We start from the raw sequence: 27248 nt of genomic DNA, 5'->3' as shown, positions 1-27248 counted from the left end.
TTATTTAGCCTTATCGCCTTATTCAGCTGTTCTAATTTCTTTTTCAATTTTTCATAGCTAGACAATTTGATTCCTAAATATTCCACTTCCACTACTTGTTCCATTATTTTCTTAATAATAACCAATTTAAAATCTTCTCGATTCCGGTCAGATAATTATCGTTTTAGTTTTTTTTATAATTTGTCATGTTGTATAGAAGCACCATATTGCCGAAATGTTTAATTATTCTCTGTAAGTCATCTTATTTTTGCGGTATTATTGACACTATCAGTCTAACATATTATCTGGATTTTCTTCCTCCTCTCTTTTATTATAGTCTATATACTTTTTTTTTTATTATTTTATCAATGCTATGAGTTGAATATTAACGGACTTGTATAATGCCTGTTTCATAAAAAAATTATTGCATCTCCCACCAACGTGACTGTCACTACATTCTCTATTGTCTACTAAATTTATTGATTTTCCTGTATCATATAATTATTGTATATTTCCTATTTCTACCGTGTCAAATGCTTTCTTTAACCTTATCATACGGATATATTTCGATTTGTTGGACGCAGAAGGTTTTTCTTTAAACTGCTAATTTGTTGATTAATTTTTGTTGCTATTCTTGTTAATTTGAGTATTGTGTTTAATTCAATTTATACCACGATAATAATTAGAGAGTCTTTCCTACAGTTGAGTCCATGGTTCTTTATCTGTGCGTCATCATTTGAAGCATACGAAAGAAGTCGGAAATTTACTTCACGCAAAAGCAAGTGAAAGTGGTTACTGCTTCGATCACGAATTATATTATAAAATTTGACTATATCAAATAAATAGAATGTAAACTGTTAGTTTTGCTTTAAATTTTGATGTAGAATTACAGCTACTTTTGAAGTATCTTAATAAATTCTTTTAATATTATTAGTGATTAATAAGTAAATAAAGAATTTATAAAAAAAAAATATAATTAAATATACAATAATATTGTATATTATGTTGATGTAATTGGTAACAGTAACATTATTTAAAGAATGAAACATTAAACTCACTTTAATATTGTTTTTTTTTATTTGAAACTGCTTCAACCACAAGGGTTATTAGCAATGGTCGATTTTACAAATAACATACATATAAAAAAAAAACAAAGAATACAATTAGATTTTGCTGATTAGTCCTGAGGAAATCAAAAAAAGTATGGTACGATTGTGGTCACTATGTTCACTTAAAATGTCTTTTATTGTTGTAGATAACTGTTCATATTGTCTTTCAAATGCGTACAACGGATAGTCCACTATAAGTGATGTACTGTTAGATCACTATCACACGCGTAACACAAAGGTTTAGGTTGCTTCTGTAGTAGGAAATCATGAGTGATCATGGTATGACCTATTCGTAGTCTGGAGATGATAACTTGATCTCTTCTTTTCATAGATAGCCTCCATGGTAGGACAGTTTGTTTTATGGATCTGAGGTTAGAATTTGAGACATCCCATGTTTCCTGCCATTTGTTCAATATTTTCTTTTTAAAATATTGTTTGACATCAAGGTGGTGATAAGTAGACATTGACAATGAAATTGGTTTCTCAATTGCTTGTTTAGCAACGTTGTCGGCTCTTTCATTTCCTTTTATTCCACAATGTGAAGGAGTCCAAAAAAACTGAAAAGTTCGATGATTGTTTTGGCATATCATGAGTTCCGACTTAATTAAACTTAAAATAGGGTGTTTAGTAAACAGTTTGTTTAATGAGGATAATGAACTCAATGAATCACTAATTATTAGGCTATTAAAAATGTTATTTTCATTGACGAATTGTATTGCCTGAATAATGGCAAATAGTTCAGCAGAGACTTTAATATTGTTGCAAGATTTTTAACGTATGTTTTTCGTTTCTAATATTTCATTTTCATGACCTTCAGAATCTGAACTATTATCTCCGATGTTAATTATTACAGGTTCGATATTAATATTACACATATTTTCTTCTCTAATAAACCACTGTTCAATTAGTTTGTATGTTCTACACACTTTGCTCATGCGACATCGTTACACTTTTTAATTGCTTCCTTCCACATACTTAAAACATGTTTATCTCTATATCCATCTCTGCCAATATATGTGATATAGTAAGTCTTGCAATCTGCCCATACTAATTCGATAGCATTCAAATATGGGTGATAAGGGGACAATCTAAGCACTTCGTGTCCATGTTTACGTATCAATTCATCTACAAGTACCCAAAATAAAATACACTTACCATAAAATTCCAAACTCCAATATAAAATTAGTTGTCAAAACAACTGTTTGTGTAATTCAACAAACTGGCAGCCATAGATAAACGAACCAGAAACATCACAAATTGTACTTAAAAACTGAACACGTCCCCAAGCGTCTTTTTTGTACCTATCTCTTTTCGATGTACTGAGTCAAGAGCATTTATAAAAATAACATGTGTCTTTACTTAATAACAGGCGGTAACTGCTTTGTCTTTACGTTCATGCGTGGAAGACAATGATGCTAGATAAAAAGTAAGTGTTTTATCTCACCAGGTATTAATGACGCACCGGTAAAGAACCATGGACTCAACTGTATATCTTGTAGGAGATTAGCGTAATTACACTCCTCCATTCGTCCCGTATTCTGTTAGTAGTTGTATAAGAATGTATAGTTGTCGAGTTCATTTATTATTTGGTCTTCTCTCGATTTGCGATTCTTTAATCTATCAGTTTCTTGTCGTTTATAGTTAATCGGATTACATAAAATCCGTAGGTCGGGCAAGCAGTGAAAGCATGTGATTGATCTTTACAAATAACATACATTCTATCATATTCAATTGCAACAGCATGACTCATTATATTGTAATTTCATCGCAAATCATAAGATTAACCGGTAAAAGAATCGGATGTAATAATTATTTAGTTATATATTTCATATCACGTGATTTTCTTATTATAAATGTCGTTTATTATGTAAATGATGTGTGATTAAAACCTTCACTAAAATCTTCAACATTCTACAGAAATTCACATGATGCATTTGTTTATTTCGAAAAGATAAGGAACGGCTTCTTCAATTTAACTTTCTTTACAGCCTTTCTTTGAATGTTCTTCATTCCATTTTATCAAATTTTCTGTGTTTATTGAAGAAGTACATGCATTTATTATAACATTAAAAAAGCCTAGAATTTTTATCCAAATGTATTTGTAATATTTACAAAGTATTGAAGACAAGGAAAGTAACATTTTATTGCAGTAAAAATACAGATATTTAAAGAAAACTAACTTTAAACGAATTTTCGAGACAGTTTTTTGTGGTTGTATTCATCACTTACCGTGTAAAGATAATTTTTAGCTGCCATGAGAGTATACTTAGCACGATTGATTTCTTAAAGCCTAAATCGTTCAGATAAGAAACTATTATTATATACATTTCAAAAATACTTCTTTTTATATCTTCCTCTCTTAAGATTTCATGCATTCGAAATATGTTAGTTGATTTCAATGTTGATAAATTTTAACAGATCGCCAGTCTTGTTGTGCTTTCTAATGTATTTTGTCAATTTTTCTGACTTTTATTGCGGCTTTGACCCATCATACCACTTGCTCTTGGTCATATCCACCAGTATTTTACTTTAGTGTTTGCTCGATTCTATTTCGTCTTTTGATTATGTGCTGCGAAGTCCTTTTATTTTAAACATCGCCTTCTACATTTGGTTTTGTCCTTTCTCTTTTTTAAATATGTGTTGCTGTCCATTTTGTGTGTTTGTGATTCCCTAATCTACATATCAAACTTTAGATGTCCACTGATAAAATCCACTTGCATTTACGCTACGAGAGATATTTCGTAATGCGGTGTTCTGGTGATTTATTTGTTTTGAAAATGATAATGACCAAATTTTGTGCCTTTTGTTGTCTTTTCTATATCGATCTTATATCTCAAACTTATAGAAGGCATCAATGATGAAACAGGAGGAACAACGGAAGATCCCTTCACAGGACATGGCCAAATGATAAAATAATGTGGTACTACATTGCTACATTTCTAGAAGAACAGATACGATGGAAAAACTGATAGTCGAGGGTAGAGTTGAAGGAAATAGATCTAGGGGAAGATCTCCAAGCCGTTGGGTTTCATGTAACCCTTGGTTACATGAACAACTAGTCCAGGACAGGGAAAGATGGAGGTAAATCGTGAAAAAACTGTAAAGGCCTGATGGTGTCACCACATCCCAAAAGGGATTAGGACTGAGGAAGACTACATTGGAACTTGTCTAGGACTATGTTCACAATATAATCAATATTAATTTCTTTTTTATTTATTTTTCTATTTCTTTTTTCTTTCCATATTTCCACACTTGTGTTCTCCACATTTTATGAATGAACTATGTAAAGTCAGTTGCATTTTCTTGATAAATTCTAATTTTGACCATTCTGTTGATCTCTCATGATACAAATTTGTATTTTTGACTCCTTTTATCTTCGAATTTATTAGTATCTCAGAAGTTATTATATCTATGACAAAAATGCATACAAATACAATTAAATTTTCTTTCAGGAGTTGTCAAAAAAATTTCCAGCGCTTAGAAATTAGAATTCACGACAAAAGTTGTAAAAATAACATTTTCGAAAGTTGCTTAAGTAAATCGGAAAATGCGAAAGTTTGGTATAGAAATTTTGAAATTAAATCAATGGTATAAAGAATATGATACATTTTTTTGCACAATAATTGTACAATCTACTTGGAAAATTCGAAAACTTTCAAGTGAAGAATTCTTCGTTATTGATTGATGTGGCTGATTCTTTTATGTATAGAAGAGTCAACGAGGTTATCAACAACGAGAATAACAACTTTTGTACGCTTAAAGCGTTCACCAATTCTTTTGTGGCCTCGTAAAGCAAATTGTGGCAATTTATAAAGCCAGTGTAAGACCAATAATGACATACGCCTGAGAAACAAGATCAGACACAGCCCAACGCAAAGGCTACTGGAAACGGCAGAGATTAGAGTACTGAGAAGAAGAAAGAGGAAATTAGAAGAACAACAAGACATTAGAAGAAAATATAACGTACAGTGTATAAATAAGTGGACACAAAATGGAAAAAAATAATGGAATAACCATATAAGCAGAATGGATGAGACCCGTGTCATCAAAATAGCAAGAGATAAGTCACCAATCGGCAGAAGAAGTATCGGAGGGCCGCGCAAAAGATGGAGCGACAACCTTCCATAGAGGTATTAATCCGCAAATGAACAAGCAGAATTGTTTATAAAGAGGTTAAAGAATAAGGAGATCTTAAAGCAATTATAATTTGAATGGGAATAAGCCACAATTGAAGATTAAAATAAGTTTTTTGGCGTTTTAATTTTCACTTCGGAAATCGTTCTCTTTTCCGATCTCCGAAGTGGAAATTGAAACATCACTAAACTTATTTTAAACTTCAATTGTGGCTTATTCCCATTAAAATAATAAATGTTTATACATAGATAATAATTATTGTACAATAGTTATATTAAATTATAAAGAGTTTGAAAAATAAATTTGAATAAAGGAAATACTTAATACGACTATTATAGTCCTGTCAATAAATGTCCTATTTTCACTTATTGGCGCTTGTAAAACAAGTAAAACAATCGGCGATTTCTATAATGCAGCAATTTTGGAAGATTTTAGCTTTTGCGGACAGGGCTGGATTGCAAAATTGTTGTGCAAAAACAAAAACAGCTATTCTGTTTTTCTTTACACCATTGTTTTGAAGATACCAAATTTGCAGCAGTTTTCCGATTTTGTACTAACACATTTTCATTATTACAACTTTTTCTTAGCGCTAGAAAAGTATTTTAGTAGTTGCACAAACTAAATTTTTAACAATATTGAACTTTGAATTTTAGAGAAATGTTTTTTGATTTTTTTTCCGACACATTCAGGTTGAAAAGTATGAAAATATAACGTTGATTTTTCATTCTAAATTTTCCTGAACTGACCTTTTTTATCACAGCTCTCTAGCTAAAACTTCTTCCTTTGTTCTGCTTACACGGAATCCAGATCAAATACCAATCCTTCCTATCTCTTTTGGCTGCCAAATTATCCTTGTATATGGTTCTCCCGATGTTTAATAACTTATTTATACTTACAAATTTCTCCCAATTAGCATTCCTAGTCCATAATTGCTATCAGTTTTTAACCTCTTACAAAATTACTTTTACACCGTTCAAAACTGCCGGCACCAGTTCACTTCTCAGGATTCGATGTTTTTCTCTCTAAGGTCAGCAACAAATCACCAAAATCTCGTCTTTCAAGTCTAAATTAAATCAAAATTCTCATTCCACCCATCTTCTCCCAACCAATCATTTTTTGTCCTTCAAAATCATACGAAATTCCTAGTTCTCAAGAAATGACTTTCAAATTTTCTCATTCTCAAATTTTTTTCCTAGATAAACAAATCTACCACTGGCCTAATTATTTAACTTTCTACAAAATTTCAATTATACCGATTCGAGACACAAAAGAGATCGTTAATCCCTTACATTTTGTTTATCAAAACCGTTGAGAACAGGTAGACGGTTTTTCCCGTCTAATTTACTAGGTATCGTCTAAGTACTAAGAAACTAATTTTGTTTTTATATATTCCTTAAAACTACTCTTAAATTTTACCCATAGAAGTCTATAATCACTTTTAACACATACAAAAAAATATATGTGATTATTCACTTCTCTTTTACAATCTACATGTAGAAAATGTTTTAAATCTTGGTTATTCTTCCTTTTCTCGTTGTCTTTTTAATTTTTCTATATCTACAGTTGCCATTCATCTTAACCCTTAACTACAGACATTCCATTATTACCACGTAACAACAGAGCCCCGGTATTTTTTACCGGTCATTTTAAAATGGAGTCAAATATAAAGTTAATAAAAAAAATGCATTATGTATTTTTCTGTAGTGTCTAGATATGGGAGAACTGGTAAAATGGGCGATTTTAGTAATAAAATAAAAGATTTTTAAAGAATATCTAAGAATCTATTAAAGGATAATTTTGGTAACATTTTTGGTCTATTGAAACAAACAGCCATAAATGCTATGAACAAAAATTCAGATTTTTTTAAACAAATAAACCTAATATATAATCATTAAAGAAACATAAAATAGCATTTACGAAAATCTATCAATACATAAGACATAACAAGAGGTAAAATTGTCAAAAAAATTAAGTGGCACATTCCTTGCAAACTCTTACCGTGCATTGCAAACATATCGGAGTCTTGCACATTATGCCAATATAAGTGGTTTTTCTTTCTACGGTGATTCAGTATCATGGTCTGTTGGTGAATACCCTACATCTGAATCCACATCACTTGCGCCAGAATCAATCTCCTCATTCTATATTTGCAAAATTTCCTCAAAATTTTTATCACCAAATTTAACCCTCTTTGAAGGTTCAAGATGGCTTCCAGAGTCCATTTCTTTACTCTTTTCCTAAAAATACAAAAATATTATAAACAGTTCACATTTTGCCCATATAAGACTAATTAAAAACAGGCCTCCGGTAAATTTTACCGGTTAAGATTTTTGATGTGAGCTACGAAAGACAATATTCACAATACACGCCCACCGCTTTGATTAGCACTGTTAAGGCCGGTTTTCACGCTGCATCTTATTGTACATTTTATTGGATAGGAAAAATCCTATACATTAAAACGTGGCATGTAAACAGCAAAACGTACATCTTGTTAAATCGAAATGAAATTCAAGGTCGGATCGCAGAAATGATGGGAGAAGCATAGTTTTGCGAGAACTGACAGGATAAAACGTTATGTGAAAATACATGTTCAGACAAGTCGTCCGATCTTGACTCAGTTGAGGACTAGCTCCACTGCAGTTCGCCTCATTTTTTCCAAAAAAAGCCTAATAATGTCAGATTTGCGGCAATGCATCCACGATTTTCTCGGGGAATTTATTGAATTGTATAAAAGTTTTTAAGTAGTTCTGTTTTAAAACCAAGTAGATTGCATTACAGGTTTCAGGAATTATTTGGCTTAACGCTGGTTTGGATATTATGGTTGTGAACTCCAACTCCTTGAGGCTGCGTCCTTTTGCAAGATATCTGAGAGTTGCTGTGTGTCTTTCATGGGGTGTAATAGCTTTTCTCATGCAGGTGTCTTGTTTCAATATGTATGATGTTACCAAATCTAGTAATTGACAATAGGCTGAGGTGTCCATTCGCAAATAATTGCGCCAGTCATCTGGTTCTCCTCTCAGTTCTTTTAGTAACGAGACGTGGGAATACTGGCTTCTTTTTAGAAGCCCACTCTCCTGACCATCTTGTCTTTTCCCTCTTCATCCCCTTTTTCCTCAGCTGTAGTATCGTTATAGTTGAAAAAATAAAAGAAAGCAGCCGTGTTTCCTTCATAATAAAAAAAAATCACTAAACAAACTTCACACAACTCAAGACCCTTCTTCAAGAATTAGAAATGAGAATGAAAACGGAAGGGAAAACGTAGTGTGTATACACTGGACAAAATGTAGATTTTGTCATACGTTTTATATGACCCACAAAACGTACAAGAAAACGTAGCGTGAAAACCGGCCTTTATACAAACTGCCCGAGACGTACTGAGACACATGAAATTGTAAATGGTGCAGAGGTGCAGATACCACGAAATCCGCGTTTTGAGATCGCCCACCGGTAAGAAATACCGGATCTCTGTTGTTAAGGGTTAATCGATAAAATCGATAAATCGATAAAATCAAGGCTCCTGATAATACTTTGTTATTTATTCTTCCATCTGTTATAGTTTATATATTATTATTTTTTTATCAATGATTTTTGACCGAATACAGATGGCAAAGTAACTCGTTAATTTAATATTAAGTCAAAATAATGTTTGTGGCATTCAAAACTGTAGTACCTACGTGAAATATGACCGAATATGCGTAACTTTTTCATTGCAGCTCTCGCCTGGCCTATTACGTCTTGACGACTAATACACGGTTTCCTTCTCTTTTTTCTTAGAAGACAATAATATCCGAAGGATAACTAGTTTTCATTTCAAATTGCATTTTGCTTTTGTTACGACAATCTAATCTTCTCGTGCTCGATTAATTAACTGACAATAAATGCGTTGCAGCTAGACTAGTAGATGCCAATCGGTCGGTTGCACCTTTCACGGTAATTTTTTTTTCTTTCTTTCGGAAGTTGTCCAAGTGACTGAGGTTATGGATTATTGCTAACAAAAGACTGTTGTGATTCGATTGTGCGGGACGTGATGGACTTCCAAAGACATTGTTATGTTGGGGGCCAGTTAAGCTCTTCTTGGAAGTACGGCCAATTCGGTAATCCCGACAGTGGGGTAAGTGTTGAAGAAGTATGTTATTATATGTAATAAACCAATATACATTATCTGGTAAAAATAAATTACCGCATAATATTTATTTAGACTACGGATTACTGATAAGATTACAAAACAAATCTGTACGTTTTTTCAAAGCATTTAAGATATTTCTATAAGCCTCTTATATATTTATTTATAATTACATCAAAATTACACTCTATATTTTTTCGAACTCTTGTTCTTAAATTTAAAACAAAGTTAAGCACGTACAGTCCTAAGTTTAAATTTATTTTGCCGTTCGGGAGATATGAGGATGCATAGTAAATTTTAGTATGCGAAACCGGTCGTCTGTGCTAAAATAAATTGATTGTAAGTCTTATATTTCTCTTTATTTTTGTTAATTTATTGCTTAATTATTGCAAAAATTGCATCAAAACTAAATTTTTGAACAATTATTAATAACTTCTAGAAACGCACAAAAAATTTTATCGTAATAATAGGGATAATGTCACATCCATTCATCCAGAAAAATTGTATTCACTTAACAGTTCTTGCAAAATTGAAATCATTTATCCCAGAAAGATTTTTGAGAGCACCAACTTAACGAGAAAGGCTTATTTTATCAAATTGCACCATTTAACGATTAAAAAAATTTTGGTAAAGAGTTAGGCCCCTTTTTATTTCTCGGTTTACTGTTTTTAAAACTGAATTCATAAATACAAATTTATAAAAGTCGAAATATCTCCGTTTCTAATCAACGAAAATTGATGTTATTTTATTTGGGATGCCTCGTTGCATAGATTAGAAACATTCAATTAGTTAATTTGTGAACTGTTTATTTAACCAAGTAATTTGTTTAAACAATTTAAAATAAATATATATTTTGAAAAATTTAGCTTTTAATCCAGTAAAAGGCAAACAAGGGGGCAAACCTCGGAATGAAAGATAATAAGCTGAAAATTTGCATACGTCTTTATTTTGATGGTATAAAACTTACCTCAAAAGTCTCATATAATCACGTGTCCGCGACTTAAGATATTTAAGGTCAAAGGTCACGAAAATGAGTTTTCTGCAAATATCTCGTTTCCCTTACACTTTATGACATTTAAGGTGGTAAGAAAAATTGTAGAATGGAAAATTCTCTTCAATTTTTGTCTCAAGTACTTTTATGTACCTTCAACCTGGTACATACTGTGTACTGTGGTACTGTGTATACGGTAACGCGAAGTCAGCCAGTAGGATTCAATAAATAATAAGTTATATAGTTAATTATTCACTTAAAATACTATTATTATCATTAAATTTTTATTATTTATTATTTAATAAACTATATTTATAGATATTAATTATAAAATATATATTTTATATAATATACCTCAACTATTTCAACAAAAAAACTGCTCTGTACAAGAATTATTTGAAAATGGAGTACGTATTTTCTTAGCAGCGTATAATGCTCCAATATCAGAAGACGATATAGACTCTTTTCGATACACACAGTTCATCAAATCAACAAGACTCAACAAACCAGTACAGTTATCAAGTCTTCCACCTTCAAGTGCAGCAGCTCGTTAGCATATCATTCGTGTCTATTATCAGACCCAAATTTGGTTGGGAAATGATTTAGAACCCCAAGAATTCGGCTGGGTAATGCAAAATGAATTTCTGGAACCAATAACGACATTATTACCGCCAGCACCAGAAGAACTGCTGAATACAATATTTTGCAATTGCAAGAAAGGTTGTGGTTCTAATCGCGGATGCATGAAATCAAGATTGCAATGTACTTTAATTTGTGGGCAGTGTAATGAACAATCATGTCTAAACGCTTCATCAACTTCAGATGATTTCAATGAAGAAAGTGAATATGCACTTGATATTCTTGAATATTTTTATTCTGATACTTTAATAAACGAGAATGATGATGATGAATCCGATATTGAGCAGTCAGAGGAAGAAGAAGAAGACGATGAAGAAGAAAAATAATACAAAAATATTAACCATACATAATAAAAGAATATATATTATATTTGTAACTTTAATAAATCGATTATCGGATTAATAAATAAATATATAATTTAAAAAAATAATAAATATGATTTTTTCAGTATTTAATTAAATATAAAAATGATTATTGTTGAATTCTGCACTTGATCTTAATTTATCGTATATACAGCTGTTAAAAATATCATTAAAGTTCATTTGAAATATTTCATTTAATATTGTATGTTTGTTAAAAATAAAATAAATATTATATAAAAAATATATATTTAATAATTAATATCTATAAATATAGTTTATTAAATAATAAATATTAAAAATTTAATGATAATAATAGTATTTTAAGTGAATAATTAACTATATAACTTATTATTTATTGAATCCTACTGGCTGACTTCGCGTTACCGTATACACAGGTAAGCGGTCCCCCACTCTTTGCGCTCTATCTTAAGAAGGGTTGAAGGTACATAAAAGTACTTCAGACAAAAATTGAAGAGAATTTTCCATTCTACAATTTTTCTTACTACCTTAAATGTCATAAATTGTAAGGGAAACGAGATATTTGCAGAAAACTCATTTTCGTGACCTTTGACCTTAAATATCTTAAGTCGCGGACACGTGATTATATGAGACTTTTGAGGTAAGTTTTATACCATCAAAATAAAGACGTATGCAAATTTTCAGCTTATTATCTTTCATTCCGAGGTTGCATCCTTATTTTACCGGACTATTTTTTATTATTAGTAGAAAAGGTTATGAAATGATAGATATCTTAAACATTTATGTATAAAATAATATCTTTTAAAAATAAATTTTGTAAGAAAATTAATTTTTTATTCATTCACAAAGTGTGGAAACGGTCTATTATCTCATGACTTAATTATTTTTAGAGTTAAAACAGGTCGATTTTTATTTTTGGTTTTGAACCTTTTTGTATAAAAACGATAACTTTTACCCCCACTACCTTAGCAGATGTGACGTCATCGATAATTTTTTTAAATAAAAAGGGCATATTTTTATCTAAAAAATTAAAAGCTCATATTTTCTGAGTACAACCGTACCAAACTCATCACATTCAAACTTCAGTATACAAAGTGTAAAGGAAACGTATTTTTTAAAAATTAATTCAAATTTGTTTTACAAAGAAAATTATTAAAGAAGTCATTTCAAGTCATATTAAAGATAAACAAATAGAAACAAAAGAAAAACATAATTACAACAAATGTTAGAATTGAGCTCCTTGGTTTAATTGACAGTATCCAAGATTGGGTTATGTTTGACATCACTGGTGTAATTTGTTGCATTTCAGAACGAATTCTCTGTTTGAGGTCTACCAAATCGGTAGGTCGGTTTACATACGAGGGTATATTACTATAAAACTAACCTTTGATAGAAAAAACAAGTTTTTTGGAATTAAATCGATTTATTTCTCAACATAATCCCTTTTTAGCTCGATACACGTAGTAAGACGATGTTCCAATTTTTTTTATACCATCCGAATAGTACTTTTGCTAGAGTTCTTCAAAATAGGCCGAAGTTTCAGCGATGACTTCATCATTTGTTGCGAAACGGCATCCTCCGAGCCATTTTTTAGGTTTGGGAACAGGAAAAAATCGCTGGCGGCAAGATCTGGGGAATACGGTTCAACCAATTCGTATCCCAATTCGTGTAATTTTGCCATGGCGACGGCCGATCGGTGAGCCGGAGCCGGTCTTGATGAAAGAGCACTTTTTTGCGTTCCAAACCGAAGTGTTTTCGACGCAATTCGGCATCGAATCGATCCAATAATGCTGCGTAGTACTCACCATTGATTGTTTTTCCTTTATCCAAGTAGTCGATGTGGATGATGCTCTTTGCATCCCAGAAAACAGTCGCCATCACTTTGCCGGCCGAATGTGCACTCTTTACCTTCTTCGGCGGCCTTTCACCGCGTTTGCGCCACTGTTTCGACTGTTCTTTGGTTTCCGGTGTGTAATAATGCACCCAGATTTCAACAACGATGATAAATCGGCAAAAAAAATCCTTTGGATCGCGCCGTATCATCGCCAAAAGCGTCTCCGAAGTGGTCACACGTTTTTGCATTTGAGCGATTGTCAGCAAACGCGGCACCCATCGCGCGGATAGCTTTTTCATGTCCAAATGATGATGAATGATGTGCACGTGTTCGTAGGAAATGTTTAGGACGACTATTAACTCGCGGAGCTTAATTCAACGATCTGCCATAATCATGTCATGGACTTTGTTGATCATTTCCGGCGTGGTGACTTCATTTGGCCTCCCGGAACGCTCATTATCAAAAACACTCGACCACGTTCGTACGACCACGAACTAATTCAGCTTTCCAAAATTTTACTGTTGCTAACGAAGGTGCAACCTCACCATAAACTTCATCCAGGTCGGTTTTGATTTGTACATTCGTTTTACCCTTTTTGTGGAGGACATCGAACGAGACTCGACTTTTTCCATTTTCCGAAAACACAAAATTTGCTTGCTTTTGACGGCTGTAAAAACCAAGCTAATTGTTTTTAAAATTTAAAATTTTGGCAGACGTCATGTCATGAATGGCAAATGTCAACACCGAAACCAATTCGGTATCAAGTAGCGCCATCTATCATGAAAGTGAGTTCTTCGGACCTCCGATTTGTTTGCCCACTCCGAGGAATGTGCAAACCCATCGTGGCCCTGGTCTGCCTATCTTGCGACATACGACCTGTAACATCTGTCAAAGTCTAGTTTAATATCAATCTATCCTCGTATACCTTACTTTTCAAAAAACCCCAAACAGAAAAGTCCATGGGATTCAAATCTGGCGATCTAGCCGGCCATTCAATATGGCCGCGTCGTCCAATCCAGCGATTGGGAAAAGTTGCATTTAGAAAATTTCTAACCACAGGATTATTGAAATCTGGAAACGTTGCGGTTAAACATGGAACTACGTAGGTTTGCAACATCTCGTCACAGTACCGTCCAAAAAATACGGTCCTACAATGGTATTTTTAACAATCCCAGCCTATACATTTACTTTTTGGGGATAATAATATCTTGGTCCAATTGGGATTTTCTGTTACCCAATAACGACAATTTTGCCTATTAACGATGCCATTTAAACAAAAAGTGGCCTCATCTGAGAACAAGATATTATATTCAAATCCATTTTTTCGAATACACAATTCTTGCATATTTTCGCAAAACTCCATGCGTCTATCAAAGTCGTCTTCATTGAGTTCATGTATAAGTTTAATTTTATCCGGACGTAATTTGGCCCTTTTCAGTTTTTTTACGAACAGCACCACGACAGATCTCATTGTTAGTTGATTAAGTTGTAATCGAAGAATTAGGATTTTCTTCAATTTCAAGTAATATATATTTATAATTGATTGTCGTTGGAAACAATGGGTCTGCCACTCTTGAGCTTATCTCAATATCATTAACTTTATGCAATATTTTGTTTAACGTCGCTTTACTTATTAGTTCACGATCAGGATATTTTTCATTAAATATATCGCATACTTCCGCCATACTTCTTTTGCGATCGCCGTTACTTAAGATCATCAAAACTTCTATTCGCTGTTTTTCTGACAGCATCATCGTAATTTCAAATAAGTGCTGTTAGGGTAATATTTCTCAAAAATATACTGTTGATGTGACACAACAAATAAATTTAATATTGACATATCCAATGGTAACTACGAACTTACTGTCTGGTTGCTAAGGAATTTGACATGTCTTCACAGCCTACTTGATTTTTGGCAATATACTGAGTACAGTAGTTACCACTTTATATTATTGTATTGTTGATCTACAGCCCATTACAAAGCCATTATAATTTGCATGGAATTGGTTATCTTTAATAGATAAAAAATCTACTTTCAGTATCGTACAATAGGCCATTCCATTCGAGCATTTTTTGTAATTACGTTATTTCTTTGTCTTTAATATGAAATGACTTCTTTATTAATATTCTTTGTAAAATAAATTTTGAATTAAATTTTAAGAAATACGAGCACTGGTTTCCTCTACACTCTGTATACTGAAGTTTGAATGTGATAGGTTTGGTACAGTTATATTCAGAAAAATATGGGCTTTTATTTTTTTTTAGATAAAAATATGCCCTTTCTCTTTAAAAAAATTATCCATGACGTCACATCTGCTAAGATAGTGGGGGTAAAAGTAATTTTTTTTTTCCAAAACGTTTAAAAAACAAAAATAAAAATCGACCTGTCAGAGCTTTAACTCTGAAAATAATTACGTCATGAGATAATAGACCGTTTTTACACTTTATGAACCTACTGTATATACAGATTAATTCCATAATTTTTATTTATAATTATACAAAGTTTATAACAAATAATTTGTGTAAAATACATTTTTATATATTTGTATATATAATGTGTATATTTGTAAAAAAAATGGTTATTAATAAAGACAGAAAAATAGATAAAAGACAAAAAGAAATTCTAGTACCAACCAGATATAAAAAGAAGCAATGGATGATAATGGAAGAAAGACGTCAATATAAAAACAAAGATAATCAGATGAACAAAAAAGTGGATAAACAAATAAAATACAGAATTAAGAAAGCGAAAGAACAATGCGCAGAAATAGAAGAATACCAGAAAAGTCATAGAACATAGGACAATAGAACAAGAAAACCGGGAATACTGAAAGATGCAAATGGGAAACTTGTGTTGAATACTAACGACAAATTAAAGAGATGGACAGAATACATCAATGAACGTTTAGTGTGTTTATATCCAGTCCATATGTTCAAAGACAATAGAACAGAACAGATGGAGATAGAAGTAGAAGAGGATATGTTTTTTTTCTTCTTAGGGTGCCTGTCCGTTCCGAACGTTGGCGATCATTCTGGCTATGATGACTTAGTTGGTTGCTATACGAAATAGCTGTGTTGAGGTCTTTCTATACCATGCTCTCAGAAGCCAGGATATTATGCTTCGTCCTGGGGCCCTTTTTCCTTCAGTTTTACCTTGCAAAATGCATTTGAGTAACTCGTATCTGCCTTGATTTCTCATTATATGTCCCAAGTACTGCAGCTTACGTCCCTTCACGATGTTGACCAAATCCGCGGTTGTGTTTATCCTCCGCAGTACTTCTTCATTGGTGACTTTGTCTGTCCATGGTATCTTCAGGATCCTTCTGTATAATCATAGCTCAAAAGCTTGAAGTTTTGATAGAGTTTCCGCCTTCAATGTCCACGTTTCTACTCCGTACAGAAGCACTGAGTACACGTAACATTTAAGGAGCCTTATTTTTGTTCCTACGGTGAGGTCATGGCTCTTGAACACAGAGTTCATAGTAAAGAATGCACTTTTTGGCTTTCCGATGCGACATTTAATCTCTTGGGTATTATCCCACGACTCATTGATTATAGTTCCCAAGTAGTTGTATTCTGAGACACGTTCAATTCTCATTTGGTTCACATACAGATTTGCTCCAATTATGATTTCCTTGCTGATGATCATTAGCTTGGTTTTGCTGGTGTTTATATCCAGTCCATATGTTCTACTTGTTTCCGTTATTTTGTTCATTAAGTTTTGTAGCCGTTCTATGGTATTGGAAAACACTATTGTATCTTCTGCATACCGCAGGTTATTGAGCTTGACTCCATTTATTGAGATGCCTTCATCAATATCTTTTAGAGCCTCTTCAAAAATGGTAAGGATATGGTTTTAAAGGTATTAAAAGAGGAAATTAAAATGACATTAAAAACAGCAAAAATGGTAAAGCAGTAGGTCCAGACCAAATCCCTATAGAGACCCTAAAACGCATTAATGGTGAAACCTTAGACATTATAGTAGACTAATTTAATTAAGTATACAAAACAGGACACATACCGAAACAATGGTTACTCACCACCTATTGTGCTATCCCTAAAAATACAAACGCTAAATATTGCAGTGAATACGGAACAATATCACTAATAAGTCACATTCTCAAATTATTCCTGAAAATAGTACATGGTCGTATAAATAAAAAACTGGAAGAAGGAATAGATGATAGTCAGTTTGCTTTTAGTTATTTGCTTTTAATGTGTTAGCTCAAAGATGCATGGATATGAATGTTGATGTGCATGTTTGTTACGTTGATTTTGAAAAAGTATTTGACGTAAGACATGAAAAATTAGTCCAAATTCTAAAGACAAAAAACATAGACCATAGGGACTTACGAATAATAACAAACCTCTACTGGAATCAAAGAGCACAAATCGTAATAGATAACGAACCCAGTCCAGAAATTGAAATCAGGAGAGGAGTTAGGCAGGAATGTATTATGTCCCCATTACTATTTAATGTATATAGTGAAGCCATTTTTGAAGAAGTATTACTATCTCAAAGTGAAGAAATAATAATTAACGGAAGATCTATTAACAACATAAGATATGCAGATGACACCGTGAATATGGCAAGCTCTGCTGAACAACTCCAATTACTGCTAAACAAAACAAACAGTTTCTGTGAAAAATATGGACTAAAAGTGAATATAAAAAAGACCAAATACATGAAAATAACAAAGAAAACAAATATACCAACAAACATACATTTGGGAAATGTAACGATAGAAAGGGTTGATAAATACAAATGCCTAGGAACCTGGATTTCAGACAAAAATGATCAAACAACCGAAATAAGAGCCAGCATAGAAATAGCAAGAAATGTGTTTGTAAAAATAAAAACAATTTTCTGCAACAAAGACTTTAGATTAGAACTGAGAGTAAGATCACTGAGATGCTACGTGTTTTCGATACTGCAATATGGACTTGAAAGCTGGACATTAAAGCAAGAACACATAAATAAGTTACAGTCCTTTGAAATGTGGTGTTACAAGAGGATGCTTAGAATAGCATGGACACAGAAGAAAACTAACACGGCAGTATTGCGAGAAATGGACAAAGAATGCAAAATAATAAACAATAAAAATAAGAAAGTTACAATATCTGGGACACGTAATGAGGGGACAGCGATACGAACTGCTAAGGCTGATAATACAGGGAAAGATAAGATGAGGAAGGAGTACAGGAAGAAGGAGAGTGTCATGGTTAAAGAATTTAAGGGACGGGTTTAAATGCAGTTCTATAGAACTCCTCAGAGCAGCAGTAGATAGAGTAAAGATAGTGATGATGATATCCAACCTCCGATCGGGAGACGGCACTTAAAGCAGAAGAATGTTTTTGAGAAAAGGTAATTTGTAAATATAATACCATAATTTAAAAAAAAAATGAACACATATATACCTTTTCTACTAATAATAATAATAATAATAATAATAACAAAAAAAGTAAAATTTTGTAAAATAAATAATTATTTTAAATTGTTTAAATGATAATCTCACTTTAATGAACAAAATATAAATTAACTAAATGCATTTTTCTGATCTATGGCAAGTAGTACCCCAAATTAAAAAAATCAATTTTCTTTATTTAGAATCGAAGATATTGCGACTTTTATAAATTTGAATTTTTGAATTTAGTTTTTGAAATGGTAAGTCGCTTCGCTTTTAAACCGTTTATCTTTGGCGCATCATAAACGGCTTATTTTTAAATGAATCGTTTTTTGTCTAAACTTGTACTATTAGGTAATTAATAAACATAATATTAATAAACAAAACTTCTTATAAGAAATTAAGTATGGTTATCATGTGGTTCGCTAAATGTTATGTATGGTCGCAACTGCTATATGGGGTAGAAGCTTGGACTCTGAAAGCCCAATCCGTAAAAAAATGAGAGGCATTTGAAATGAAGGCTATATAGGCGTATTCTTAAATTCCTCGGACTGCAAAAGTCGTAAACGAAGAAGTGTTAAGACGAATTGGACGTAGCAGTAAGCTTCTGAACACAATTAAAATAAAAAAAAACATCGTGTCTGGGCCACATACTTCGAAGCGATAAATACGCTTTTACACGTCATCATGCAAGGAAGAGTAGGAAAGAAAGAAGAAATCTTGGCTGAGGAATTTCACAGTTTGGACTAATCTAAGTGTTGAACAGATATTCCCCGTTGCAAAAGATAGGGAAGCGTTTAAAGAAGTGATTGCTGACATTCGTTAGAAGACGGTACAATAAGGACATTTTTTTAAATTCGTGTAAAAATGCCAATGTTATATTCCGAAAAAAATTATTTGTATATCTGTTTTTTAGAAAATTCCTCTAGTATTTTTGCTTGCTTTGAACAGTCCTTTATAAAGGTCACTGTAATTTTCTGTCTCAAAAACTAGGTTATCGTACAAAACAATTTATTTGCAATAAAGGTATAAAAAAATTATTTTTCGAAAAACAGCCTTTAAAAACTCAATTCTACTTAAAAAAAATTTATATTTTTGAAAAAGGAGGTACTTTAGGAATGTAAACTTTTTTTTATTTAACTTTTATCTACCTACTCCCATTTTCATCCTTGATGTATTTTTTTGGGCTCATAGTGTTCTTTGATCGGGCTATATTGTATTTCTTACATATTGTTATCACCAAATTTATCCAAAACAGTTGATGATACCTGTATCAACGAGTGTCATGGGAAAATCGTTAGTTTCCTGGTATATTTATATTTTTTTCTGATTTGAACAGTCCTGTATAAATACCGTTGGTATTTTATTTCATAAAAACTGTACTATCATCTATTTGGAAATTGAGATTAGTAAGACAGTGGCATTCCTGATATCACCTAGTAGGATTAAAATGTTCTTTACAATGGGAAGTTTGTTGAACCCGATTGTTGCAAACTTTTTCATCAACTTTTATCAAGTTTCCAGATTAACTTAAATCGTAAATGGAGATGGTTTTCACCTAATTATGGATCTGAACGATATGAAATACAAAACCTTAAATATAAAAATTATATATTCAAACCACTTCTTCTTCTTCAAGTGCCATCTCCGCGGCGGAGGTCGGCAATCATCATAGCTATTCGGACTTTTGAGACGGCTGCTCTGAAAAGTTCATTTGATGTACATCCGTACCACTCTCTCAGGTTGCGCAGCCATGACATTCTACGCCTCCCTATGCTTCTCTTTCCTTGGATCTTTCCCTGCATAATCAGTTGGAGCAAGGTGTATTTCTCTCCACGTGTAATATGTCCGAGATATTCTAATTTTCTTGTTTTTATTGAATTTAAAATTTCTATTTCTTTGTTCATCCTTCCCAGAACCTCTTTGTTTGTGACGTGTTCTGTCCATGATATTTTCAGAATTCTTCTGTACACCCACAGCTCAAATGATTCCAGTTTTTTCATTGATGTCGCATTCAAGGTCCAAGACTCCATTCCATAAAATAAAGTCGAAAAAACATAGCACCTCGCCAACCTAACTCTTAGTTCCAGTTTTAAATCCCTGGTACATAGAACTCTTCTCATTTTGTTGAAATTTGCTCTAGCTTTTTCTATTCTTACCACTGGTACATTCCAAAAACTTACTTTCCAATTAATACAAGAGAAATTCCAAAATGACAAGAATAACTGATTACAACAAAGATCACTGATTTTATTAAAATATGGATTAAGAAATCTTTTAAAGTGTCAAGTATTGCTTTTGATATATTCGTCATTCGATATATTAGTAACTTTGTCATTGTGCCGATACATTGTAGTAACATGATGCAAACCAGTTATCTGAAATTAGAAACATATCCCTGACCTTAGTTATCGCATTTAGAACTTAGAATTTAAAAAGCGAAACGTACAAACAACTAGTTGATTGGCAACAAGCTGTCTGGGTGCAACAAATACCGCATTTCTTGTTCTAGAATTGCGTAATCATACATCAACCAATGGCAAGCAACAAAATCCATTATCGCGTATTTTATACAGTAAATTCTTTGTGACGACCGCTGTTATTAATTGGTTTGTTTGATATGATCTATCAAAATACAAATTGTTTTTGAAAATAAACATAAACATAACTTTATTAAATATAAACAAAATTAAATATAACAAAATAACCAGGAAAAAATGTACATAAAATGAATTCTTAGATTAATTTATCTGTTACATATTTATTGAGCAATAAAATCAGTCTCATAATTTTAAATAAAATACAGTAAATTAGACATAATAAAATATATATTACAAAATCCTTTTTCTAGGCAAAAATTAGACCCTGCAAAATCAAAAAATTTATTAAGCTAGTTAAACAACAGTTTATTTAGAAAAAAATTATATTTTGACAAAACTATAAAGGTAAACTTACATAATTTATAGGAAATATGTCCCTCCTTGGCTGCAATTACTCCTTTTACTCGTTTTGGCATATATTCTACGAGCTTCTGACAGCTCCCAGATATCCTTTCATCTTGAAACCAAACCTGAATGATCGCTTCTATTATTTTTATTTTTGTAGTACAGTCGATTTTGCGCAGTCTAGCTTTGCAAATGGCTCATAAATTTTCAATGGGTTTAAGGTTTGGCGAATTACCAGGCCGATCTAAAACATCAATCTTATTTTTGAAAAATTCTATCATTTGCTTTGACTTGTGACTGAGAGCAGAGTCCTGTTGAAGAATCGCTCCTCCTTAGGCCTGACATTTTTGGAGTTCTGTGTTCAAACGCTGTTCCAATATGGATTTGTATTTTTAGTTGTTCATCCTGCATTCAATTGATACCAAAGATCCAACACCCTTGTGTGAAAAACATCCCCAAAACATTTTTTGACTGCATATTGTACGGTTTGATCAGTATGATATGGTGTAATTCGTCAGACTTCCTGACGAATTTCGATCGCTGTCCCTGAACTATAAAATGAGCTTTATCTGTAAATGGGACTTTTCTCCAGTCGTCTACTACAGTCCAATTAGAGTAGTTTTTGGCCCACAATAACCTTTGTTTCTTCATTAGATCTGTTAGAAGCTGTTTTTTGTGTGAACGCATTGCCCTTCTACCATTCTCCAAAAGTCTTTTCCGAACAGTTGAGTCATGACTCAGAGAAAAGTAAGGTTATGTTTTCAATGCTTGGTCAGTTGTAAATGTGTGGACAATGTTCCCAACTGTGAATATTAAAAAATCTCACAATGATTCCATTAATTCGCACAATACTGTATAATTAGAAAGAGGTCTTGTTTTCTTTCTACTCTTGTGTTGCTATATCTCCGAACAATTGAGAATATGACTATATCTCTGAGCGAATATAGTTCTTCTCACTGCCACATTTTTTTCTAATATATGTACTAGTCAGGAGAATATCAACAAACTAATAGAATTTGATACACCTCGATATAATTTAAAAAGTTTCGAGAACGAAAGTACCAGAACGTTATACGAAGAGAAATTACACCAACTGATCCATACAAACACAAAACAACCGAGAATTTAAACAAGATAATTATTAAACGAATGCACCAAACAGCAAAAGAAGCAGTGGTATATAAAGAAACCAGAAAATAACAAAAAATTGTTGGAATAATCAACTGCAAGATTTAAAAGAAGAGATACAACGGTTATATCACAGGTGGCTAAGCAGCAAAATAGAAAAACCTAACAGAAAATACGAAGATTATGTTATCAAGATTTAAGCCTGATGTAACAAAAATTGTAAATGTGAGCTTTTGTGGTAAGCACCATTTTAACAAGAATAGGGCGGTTGGCTGATGTACTGACCAATGTAATAAAAATTAAAGAGATGTGCTCACAACACAATATTTGTGAGACTTATTGCAACTTGGCTAGCAGGTTATGCCAGAGGATGACCAATTAAAATCAGAAAGGATTCGGTCAATTTGCATTCCAAGACAGTTACCTCGAAATGAATATGACAAACTAATAGAATCAAGGATTCAATCAATCAAGTCAACAAGAAAAGAGGAACGAACTAAAAAAATGTGGACGCCAGGAAAGTATCAATGTTATTTCCTAAAATATATTATATTGCAGTAAGGGTTGCTTTAATTAATTTCTGAAAATAAGAGGAAAAAAATAATAATAAAACAAATATTATGTACAACCCAATTTAATCCCTACTTTGTTATAGAAAATATACAATTTTCAATTAATTTACCTTCACCTATTATGTACGGTTTGAAACTTCTGAATATAATGGAATACCTGACTAAGAAAATAAGCAATAACCCTATCAATTAATATGTTTACCCTAATACTAAATTGAGTAATAAGAAAAGTACAAACTATTTATTTAAAGCAAAGTAATCTACTCGCCTACTAGAAATAAGTATTTCGGCTTTCGATTAAAAATATCCAAGCAAGTAAAATTCACACTCTATCCTGACGGGACAGATGCCAAAGGTCTATCTATATGTTAAAAAGAAAAAAAAATATTAATATTAACTCTCCGGTTATATTTGTACACAAATATCTGACAAACGGGAGATTATCCATCCCCTTATAAATAAGTAATGATTATTAGGTGAAATTACAGTTAATTATTATAAGAAAGAATTTTAATGCCTTTAGGAGGAAGATTAATATTTCACAAGCAAACAATGTTGTTGAGGTCCAAAGATCGATTCCGAGCCTCTGGTATAGACGATACTGGAGGAATTCTCAACTATCTCAACTGTTTAGACCCAAATCCTGGTAAATGAAAACCCAAAAAAAAAACAATGAACAAATCTTCTAGTCCCCTGTGACTTCTAATCTTCCCATAAGTGAGTTCTTGAGGGATTTTCCAGTATGTAAATTGTCAAATTTGTGAGATGGCTAAAAAATATAGACCTTATATAGGATTATTTTCCGTTTTCATTATGGATGAAAGAGGAGAGTGAGAAAGAAGAAAAAAACTATGTTTTCTAAAACCTATGTGCAATAAAAACGTTAATGGTTTGTGAAATTTGCTGAGACCTTGGATAAATTGAAACAATTATCGGAGTTTTCAATATATGTATTCAATGAACAAGAAATTAATAGATTATCAGTAGTAATATCCCTAGGACATTGATAACAGACGAGATAATTTCATGACAATCGAAAGCTCGTTCCTTGGTAACAGTACGAAGCCGAAGGCTGAGTGCTGTTACCAAGCAACGAGCTTGAGAAATTTGTCATGAAATTATGAGGCATTCATCAATGTCCGAGAGATATTCGGCGGATAATTTTTCGAAAAAAAAAAAATCATAACTCAACATAACGAAACATTTATTTATTAAAAGTACAGTTAGTGAAAGTACAATTATTAAAATTTAAGTTAACATTAGATTCGTTGCTGTTCTCTACTATAGAAGATCTATTACCACGCATAATATTTATAATCTTGTTGTGGTGTTCTTGATCGAGATTCAAGTATGGTTTTATAGAATTCTGATTGCTATGACCAGTAATTTTTAGCAATTGTTGTTCTTCTACACCACTTTTTGCTAATTCGCTAACAGCAGTTGATCTATTTGAGTGATTTGTTATCTTTTTCTCCTTTACATTCAAGCCAATTGCTTCAACAGAAGATTTAGTCCATCCATTCATTGTATTTCTTCCAACAGGTACATTATCGTACCATTTGTCAGTTTCATTTTTTATTTATACTTTGAACATTCTCATTGCCGAAACGTGACATTTTGAAATTTATTTGGATGAAGTTGTCAAACTCGATCGTGTTGTCATAGGGATTGAAAATTGCACTGAATGCAATTATCAGTCTAATGTTGACATGATTGGGTGAAATTGTTCCACATGACACAAAATGACGAAATTTGAATGGTTGTTAGAACAGTCGAAAAATTATCAGTGAAAAAGCAAAAAACATGATATACCAAAACATTTTAATTTTTGGCTGGTGTATAGATTTTATAAAAGGAGATTTCAAAATGGCTTCTTATTAAATATTAAATTTTGTCTTACCGGGTTAATTATAGATTTCACCAAGAGAAAAATCAAACCAAAATACACTCCCTTCTAATAAAAATAAAAAACCATAATCTTTAAAATTAGTACTTCTTCTTAACTTAAAATAAATTCTTGAAAAAATTTGCCCAACAGGCAAAAAATGTGGATTACGTCTTTCACCACGTCGCCTTCTACCCTAGCTCGGCCATGATGCATCCCTAAACAGAAACAAGATTCATCGCTAACGACAACCCCATTCCATTCCTGGTCCCAAGCCAATCGTTCTCTGCAATATTCAAGGCAATAACGCCAATGTTAAGCGGTAAGAGATAGCACCCAAAACTGCAAATTCGACGGTAAATTGTTCGCATAGCAATTGGTCTTATATATTCTGCAAATCATTGATTTGCAATAGACCTGGTAGTGGAGAATCAGTCTCTTAGAGCCATCAACTTTGGACGGTGATTTGCAATTTTTCGAACCCTATTTGCAATTTCCCAAACAGAAAGTCCGAGGCTTCGTTTAGGCCAACTATCAAACTCCAAATTGCAGCATACAAATATATTTATATATTCAGAAACCATATTTATCTACAGGTATTTTATTTTTGGCGTTTAGATTCCGTCAGTTCCTAACCAATCAAATCACGCGGATATTCGAATTATCTGTAAACTGTCATTCCGTGAGGGAACGATATTTTAATGCCCTCTAGACGTTTAATGTAAAGTAAGTCTAGTAATCAGAACCTGGCAAAAATAAAAATCTGTTTTTTAAAAAATTCCTCTATTTTTATTCTTATTTCTGCTTTGAACAGCCCTATGTAAAGGCCACTGTAATGTTCTGTCATAAAAACTAGGCAAGCGTGCATTTACAAACAATTTATTTGTAATGCCCTAGGACGGTCCTGCCCAGAGTTGTTGATTTCATTCAATAAAGACGGGGTTATACACATTATACAGTCCACCATGTATTTTTATTATTTACAATTTTGGAGCAAAAGCTGTGTCTACAACCATAACGAGTAATACAGTTAATTTGATCACCCTTATTTCCTAGGTTATGAATTTATCAACCAATGCTGTAGGCATTTTGGCACTCTCACAGTTTGTAGTCTGTTTAAGGTTACGTTTCGATATTATCATTCGTATAGTTTTCTTTTTGGTAAATTTAAGGCTTTTTCTAAATGAAATACATTACAAAACGCTTTCTTAATAGACACATCCGTTCCTCAACTTAATCTTTATAGTCGCTGTCTCTATTTACCAAACTTTGCTATTGTTATGTTTCGAATAAATACGTTTAATGATTCTGTTACATAAACAACTTGGACCATAAGTCTCATAAAATGTTAGACACTACGACTGTAATTGATTTGATTTTTGTATTTAGTCTTGTAGGTCAAAGAACAATCCCTTTTTATAAGTATTCTAATTCGTTGACAATAGTTAACTAATCTCTTGACGAATAGTAATCCTCCGTGTAGAACGAATTCGATTATTTCTAACACCGTGTTTACACTAGAAAGCTTTTACGTCTTTGAAAAATATGGTATTATGTGTCACATCGTAAGATTCTATTAATGCTACTATATCGGGAAAAGATATACAACATACCATGATCAAATGGATTCAAACCACAATAATTATTCCTGCTAATATTATTACTAGTTTACTCGCCTACTGTCAGAACAGTAAAAAGTTGTCATCAAAGAGACTTTTCATCTACACTGCGGTGGATATTGGTTCGAAGATCTTTTAACAAGGCTTACAAAATAAACTTACTTATCTTTATAGTAAATTACTTGGAATCATCATCAACCTGTATGCATCCACCGCTGGACATAGGTCTCCCTCTTTCCATCTCTCTCTGTTTTGAACGGCTCATCATCATCATTTTGACTTTACAACCCTGTGTGGGTCCTAGCCTCCCCAAGAATTTTTCTCCAGTCGTCCCTATCCATCGCCTTCCTCCGCCAAGCACGTATTTCCATATTTCTCATGTCTTCATCGATGTTATCTAGGAATCTTGTTCTGGGCCTTCCTCTTCTTCTTTGACCAATAGGTCTATCAAGGAGCGTTTTTCTAGCTGGCTAGTTTTGTACAGCTTGCATCCATTTATTGCTAACACGCTTCAGGTCGTCAGTCCATCTAGTTAATGGGCGTC

At 32.5% G+C, this 27248-nt stretch overlaps 1 protein-coding gene across 12 annotated transcripts in view; it reads left to right on the top strand.

Moving 5' to 3' along the window:
• da (transcription factor daughterless) overlaps window positions 1-27248 on the top strand; it is a 333346-nt gene that overhangs the window by 187278 nt on the left and 118820 nt on the right. For 2 of the 12 annotated variants that reach the window (XM_072543238.1, XM_072543237.1), the window contains exon 2: window positions 8936-9333. The exons of the other annotated variants lie outside the window; for them this stretch is intronic. In XM_072543238.1, coding sequence (XP_072399339.1) covers window positions 9250-9333 — 84 coding nt within the window. In that variant the 5' untranslated portion in view covers window positions 8936-9249. The remainder of the gene's footprint in view (window positions 1-8935; window positions 9334-27248) is intronic. 12 annotated transcript variants of the gene reach the window in all.

Source organism: Diabrotica undecimpunctata, chromosome 9, assembly GCF_040954645.1.
Source record: "Diabrotica undecimpunctata isolate CICGRU chromosome 9, icDiaUnde3, whole genome shotgun sequence".
Taxonomy (NCBI): Eukaryota; Metazoa; Arthropoda; class Insecta; order Coleoptera; family Chrysomelidae; genus Diabrotica; species Diabrotica undecimpunctata.
Note: the sequence above shows the minus strand (reverse complement) of the source record. Positions and strands in the feature narration are given on the sequence as shown.